Below are 7,048 nucleotides of genomic sequence, written 5' to 3'. Positions count from 1 at the left end.
CATCTCTAAACAAAATTTATGAGTTTTGAGAAGAATCCAATTTAAAAATTATAGTATTCAAATAAAAACTAATTATTGGTTTTATCAAGAATTTTCTTTTCGATTTGATCATGTATATTTTATGTTGTCAAAGTCTACCATAAAACTCTATGATCCATAAATCTGGTCTAATAGATTAAGAACAAAATAATATAAATGATCAAATCCCAAAGAAAATCTTGATATTATTAATATACACTCTAAAAAGCCTGAATATGACAATTATTAATAATTTACATGATCAAATCCCGAAGAAAAATCTTGATATTATTAGCATACACTCTGAAAAGTTCCTGAATTTGATAATTATTAGTTTATTGACTGTTCCGTCCGTGCTGGGTGGATCATGGACTTGACTTCAATTATTGATACCATTCATTTGCAAATATACCCAAAAATAAAATTAGGTACAGAAGTTCTGAACAATGTGAATGTGGAGACAACTTTCCACCGCCCCACTGTCTTAGTTCGTGCAACAACGTGCCATTATAAACTTGGTGCTATTATGCAATATCCCATAATTTTTAGTCTCCCATGTCCCATCCAAACCCGTCTGTAACTACTTTAAAGAGACAATGAAAATGACATCCACTTCATATCTACACTAGTGCCTTACCAATTGTTTTATCAGTATTGGTCGCCAATAAAATATTCCTAATCCATCTCTAAAATATTAATGGCCAATCAGAGCAAGCCAACATAGCACAGAGTGCCCACTAAAATTTTGTACAGGTGTCACTCAATCTGTTTACTACCCATTTTCCACTTGTGCGGCACAAGTCTGGAGCTATACAAATAGGCCAAGGATGGGTGAGTAGCATGACCAAATAACATTATGGCATTCTGTTGCTTCTCTCAGGCCTCTTTCTTTGCCTCACAGGTTCACACTTGTTTTGATTTGCAGAATGTCTTTTTTTTCTTACTTGGGTTTCTACTGCTTGTTAATTGCTAATCTCTTTGCAGTGTTAACATGTTTTTTAGCATTCCTCTATGTTGTTTTACAGGCTACTAAACCACGTACAGTGTGGAATCATTCTTCTGCAAGGCCAGTTATGAGCTACAACAGTATAGTAAGAAAAGAACAAGTTTTTCTATTAGGATTTGCAAAAGCCGTGCTTCCCAGAACCAGAGTTTGTGACCGAAGTTCCTTAAGAAGGAGGCCTGTCCCTACAGCTTCATGTAAGTATCATAACCAATTTGCTGCCATTTTTATAGCTTCTACAATTGCATTGATAGATTTATTGTTTAGCTATTGTCTTAATATGTGTTTTTACTAGTAATTAGCTTCTAACTCCTACTACATCCTAGGACATAGTTTAGTGGTTGCTTAGAGGCCCGTGTTTAGATTGTTTTGTAGTTTACATTATCTTTGTTCTTCTGTAAACTCAGATACTTGCAGTAGATTGAGCAACCTACCCGCAAACTTCATTTTGCCATTTTATGAGACCAAATCCTGAATGAACACAATGGTTATAGAGATCCTTGTTTATAGTTGGTTTATGTTTGTGTGATTGTATGATTATTCCAGCTGAGAGCATTTCAATTTTTTTTGGCAGTAGCAGGAAGTTCACAGATTGCTAACAGTGTCTTTACTGTTGGAACAGCGCTAGTCATTCCACTTTACGCTCTCATGGTTTTTGTGCCACATTCAGAATTGGTAAGCTTTCTGACCCTATTGATTGTTAACTTATGTTTGTTGCTTGCGATTATCACCCAACATCAAATCTCCACCAAATTGCATGATCTCCTGAGGTCTGAATTGATGGAGTTTTTGGTCCTTAACTCACTTTTTCTCTTATCTTACCTTCAAGAGAACCAAGAACAGAAGAAAAACAACTGAGCTCACATTCGTCTGTGTAAACTGGATCTGGAGGGACAAAAGAGGGTCAAGAATATTTTGATAAAGTCACTGATATCGTTTGGACCACTTGAGAATAAGTTCCCTTTCAAGTTTCATTTCCACTTTCGACAAATTTCCCTGGTTGTGGAATATACTGTCATCTGTAGATCACTATTAGAAACTTAAACTGATTTGCATCGAGGCATATATCAATCATCAAATACTGGATGTTGTAAAAGTTAAGACTTCCAGGTCTGATTACATATTTTAAATTTAGACCAAATAACTTCAGTGTTGCATTTATTTAGACCTGTGGGAGGCCTACTTCTTAGGTCTTGATCGATGCAACTCAGACCTAGAACTGAAACCAACCTCTTAGCTATCTACCTCCTTGGTGAATTGTCACTGGTAGGTTTTTTCTTTGCAACTCGGCATACCCTGTTCTTCCTCCATAGGCTAATTGTAATCAATTTACATACCAAAATGAAATGTATTATTTCAAACCTTGAAATTGATTCAGTTGTTTGGGGAAATGCCCATGATTTTGACAAATTAGAACTGTTCTTATTTTAAACAACATATCAAGGATTGCCTGAGACCAAAATGCTGACTCAAGAACGTATGGAAATATTGAAAATCATGCTTCCTTCTGCAAATCTTATCACCTCTCACAATCCTACTGAAGAACATTTATTTCTATTTTCCAGGCAGTTGATATTCTCTTGATGGGTGCCAACCCTGATTGTTTAAATGCCTTTGTTTCCCAGTTATATCATGTAATTTGAATGGCTATTTGGTTCCTTGGCTGTTTTGACCCTTGGACCGTTATCTCATGGAGTTTGATCATACTTTTCTATGAAGCATCTCCAACCACTACCTTGGGCTGTCATTGCTTCGTGTCAGATTAACATGTCACCTTGTATTTTAATATCTGCCTAGAACTCTTTCCTTATGAAGGCTGAAAATGTATCAAGGCACCACAGGAAGCCCTCGCAAGCCCTTCATTCACTCAAGAATGTTTGGAGCTCCCTCTCTAATCTTTTGTATCGCATTTATAAAGGGAATCTGCAAATACTTTATAACTTCACCCAGATTTCCACTTTTTTGTTCAGCTAGTTAGTTGGGACATCTAGGCTGATAAAGAGTTTAGTTTGCTTTTTTATCTTGGAAATCATTTCCAGGCACAAAAAACTTGGATATGACTATAAAATGTTTTGCATCCTGTTCTGTTTTGAGAAAGGGCTTGGAAATGTTTTGTACATGATTCCACAGAGAATATATTTTCAAGTGTGAAGAAATAAAGGGTAGCCTTTTCAGTGTGATACTGCCCAAGCTTGGCTCAACAACTTCACATTGAGCTCTGTTGATTTTGACATGCTCTCTTCCTGCCTTTTCACATGTTGAGAGACCGTACCGATGTTCTCAATCTCCTGTTAGCCAAGCTACACTTGAAGGTGTTTTTTGATGATGATGATGATAATCATTTTTAATGTCCATTCAACTAAATTGGTCTGTAGGACCAATCAAAGTGTATAATTGTAATGCACATACAAAGTCACACTATGATGCCCTACAAAGTCACCTGAGACAACTTTCCCCAGTCTGTGGTTTTAGTGAGAAGAGCAACTATGGCATCTACAGCCTATTTGATCATGTTTGACATTTCTATCCAAGTTTTCTTCATCTACCTTTTTTCTATATTTGGTAGTCATTATATTACTATAAACTAATGCAAGTTGATGGGAAAATCTTATTTGGTCTCTCCAGGCCTGCTCTTAGTGCAAGATCTATTGGACCTCTTCTAGAGTTTAATGTCAAAGAACATTTACATGTATTTGCTACTGATGTTGATGCTTCCTACCACAAATAAATTAGATGGAAAAAATGGTACTACTCAGTTAGGGTCGTGGATTATAATTGAATATGCATTAAAAAGATTTAGCCCGTAGCATGATGGTATATTTGACTACTACTCTTTGGTGGATGCTCTAGTATAGGTTTTGCCACCATCCAACTGTTACCTTGAGAATTTATGTATGTTGGGTGAATCAACACTTTATAATTTTCCTTGGCCTTGATGGAATAATATGTGGAGGCGAAATGAATGCAAATGGAGAGGACCTATCATACATGCAACAAAGTTTTAACCCCCATATAAGGTATAACTAATTGTGATCCTCAATTTCTATCAAAATCAATTAAATACTAGGGAGCCAAGTAATGAGACTGCTGTGCTACTTGGAATCCCAAATGATATGCACAATTTCAAGGAATTGAGAGTCGTAACACAAAGAAATGAAGGTCCTCAAAATGGAAAATGCAATGCATGTATATATCCTGGGAAAACCCCTTGAGGGGTGAAAAACTTGGTAGAGGCAATTGCTTGTCTGACCGGAGTGTGTTCCTCAAATAGGCAAGTACAAAGTGTTTTACAACCTCTGTCAAGCCTATTAATAATATCTCTGAATGGAAAACTCAACAGAAATGACCACCATCAAATCATATTCAGGTTGCAAAAAGAAGTGCCATAAAAACTGACCTCACACAACCAATTAATGGGGGTTACCAAACTTGCTTAAAGTTTTGCACATTGCATTGATTTTTTCTGCTCACTAATTTGTTTTTGTTTTAAAATGGTTTTTGTGCATATGACTAACATGCTTTTATCAAATTTGTGCATATGATTTTGACAGAAGTGTGGCAGATATTTACTAGGATTTGGTTTATTTGGTTATGCAGACGAAAAGATCCATGGAAAGTAGCATTCCATATATAATACTAGGAGCTATGTATACATATCTGCTTGGTATTTCCTGGACATCAGAAACATTGCGCTTGATGTTTGCAAGCAAATATTGGCTCCCAGAGGTATTCATCGAAAAAATTATATTGATTGGAGTATAAATTTCTGCTTTTGATTGTACATTTTTCATTTTCCAGTCCAATAATTTTGTTATTGCTTTGTTTAACTAATACAATGATGATCTTTATGAAGTAATGCCCTCCAGTTGCCTGGGATTACAAGGATGTTTTCAAGCGATCTGACAGTAGCTTCTGCGTGGTTACACTTGTTAGCTGTTGACCTGTATGCTGCAAGGTCCATCTTGCTACAACCATCATTTTTGTAGTATATCAGTATTAGAAAAGGAAATGTCACAGTTGATTGTTTTTAATTGCCCATGTTCTTAATTGTTCTGACTCATTCTATTTCTTTAACCTCTTCTCCCTGTGCTATAGTCCACTCATTCCACTTCTTTAACCTCTTCTCCCTGTGCTATAGTCCACTCATTCCATTTCTTTAACCTCTCCATATGCTATAGTCCCATGCTCTTGATTGCTCCTCCAAAATGAATTTCTTCCAATAAATTGTGATTTTCCCATCCAAATTTCCATAGCAAGGTTTCACTTTCCTCCTTTGTGGGCTGTACAAATAATTAGATTATTCAATTGATTTCAACTGCATCTTGAATGGTAAATGAGTATACAGCTTTTCATCTAAATCTGTTTTATTTGAATGGTTTGCTAAGATCTTAGAAATCTTATTTTTCAGGCAAGTGTTTCGGGATGGCTTGAAGGATGGTATTGAGACCAGACACTCAATAGCATTGTGCCTCCTCTTTTGTCCAATCGGGATCATGTCACATCTGCTTACAAAGGTAATTGTCGAGCAACAGAAACTCTTAATAGAGGATGAGACCTGATTTGCCATGGACAATTTGCCGATGCATGCAACTCGTCTGTTCCTTAAACTTCACCAATTACTTGGGGACTTGGAGATCCCTACGGTTTTTTTGAGCCATGATTCCCTACTTGGGTATAAAAATAAAAATAAGAGTTTTAGTAATTACTATAGCCCATTACTAGTCATCTGTCTTCTAGTGGAAAAATAACCATCCATATTTATTGTATTGTATAAATTTATTATTTCATAATTGGGGGAACATTCACCCTGTTTTGTGAAAAATCCCGTTGTCATATTGAATCGGGGTATTCATTGTGTGTGTGTAATGAAATCACATGTTCAACTTTGTCTCCATGAGAAGATATTGGGGGATAATTGCTTTGGACTGTGAAAAAGATGTCTCTTCTTTAGTGGACTTCAGGGGAATGGGCTACCGAGGATATTCAGTTTTTAAACAGTGTATGAATCGAAGTTATTTTTAGAAGTAACATTTGTTGGATACATATTATTTTGGACCATTAATATATCAGCAGATCTATGGGTTTAAAATTTAAAATATAAACCATTCCTTTCGTATTTATGGGTGTTGTATAAACAACTGCTAATAACATCATTTTAAGTTTTAGAATATTTTTTACTACGCTAAATGACAGTCATGCAATCTAGAACAAAAATCAAATAACTCGGCTCAACAATTGATTCCATGCTTCATTCCGGTATCTACCACTGGTGATTTTGTCAATCGATTCACTATTTCATTTTCAAATATTATGTATTGAGGAGGCTGTCTGCCACTGGTGATTTTGTAGGTAATAGCTCACCTATGGCGGAGATCCAGAGGTGGGAGAGAAGCAGCTGAAAGTGTTGCAACAATTCGTGGAGAATGCTGAGAATAATCTCTTGTAATATACATTATCTTCCTGTGTTTTTGAATTTTATATTTCTCTTCTTACTTTATTCCACCATAATTTGAGGGGAATAAGAGTAATCTTTTGTCATAAACGCTACTTCATAATAAAAAATAAAAAATAAAAAATCTTTCTATTTATTCCACCATGATTATAGTGGGAATATTGGGAATATTGACCTGTATATTTTGTCACTGTACATTTTATTTTTATTTAGGTCAGAGGAACATATAATTTTGAAACATACTATCTCATAACCAGAATTTATTATTTAATTCCCTCAAAGCTAAAACAAAAACTCCTTTACATAGATATAGATTAAGTGGATAGTAACACTTAAAGATGCTTAATGCACATTGCAGAAAGATGCAAAGAAAAATGATTTATAGATCAAATATATTTGTCACCTGAATATTATGTTATAAAAAAATTGTTAAATTGTTTGTCACTAGAAGATGCATATATCATTAAGAGGCGTTTTTCTGTATAACTTAGCACCTCAGATTTTAGGCACAAACTAAAACAAAATCGATCATAAACTAAAACAGAGCATAACAAAATGAACTTATGAGCAAGTTA

General features: G+C 35.2%; 1 protein-coding gene across 1 annotated transcript; it reads left to right on the top strand.

The window, feature by feature from the left end:
- The first annotated feature begins 680 nt into the window (after positions 1 to 680).
- On the top strand, positions 681 to 6,614 carry LOC131044476 (protein ABA DEFICIENT 4, chloroplastic). Its single transcript, XM_057977803.2, has 7 exons — positions 681 to 919; positions 1,044 to 1,218; positions 1,596 to 1,696; positions 4,619 to 4,747; positions 4,888 to 4,976; positions 5,430 to 5,535; positions 6,371 to 6,614. The coding sequence occupies exons 1-7, from the start codon at positions 875 to 877 to the stop codon at positions 6,449 to 6,451; spliced, it is 726 nt and encodes a 241-aa protein (XP_057833786.2). The 5' UTR covers positions 681 to 874; the 3' UTR covers positions 6,452 to 6,614.
- Positions 6,615 to 7,048: the final 434 nt, after the last annotated feature.

The sequence above is a fragment of the Cryptomeria japonica genome, chromosome 10 (assembly GCF_030272615.1).
Source record: "Cryptomeria japonica chromosome 10, Sugi_1.0, whole genome shotgun sequence".
Classification (NCBI taxonomy): Eukaryota; Viridiplantae; Streptophyta; class Pinopsida; order Cupressales; family Cupressaceae; genus Cryptomeria; species Cryptomeria japonica.
This window is presented reverse-complemented; position numbering and strand designations above follow the sequence as displayed.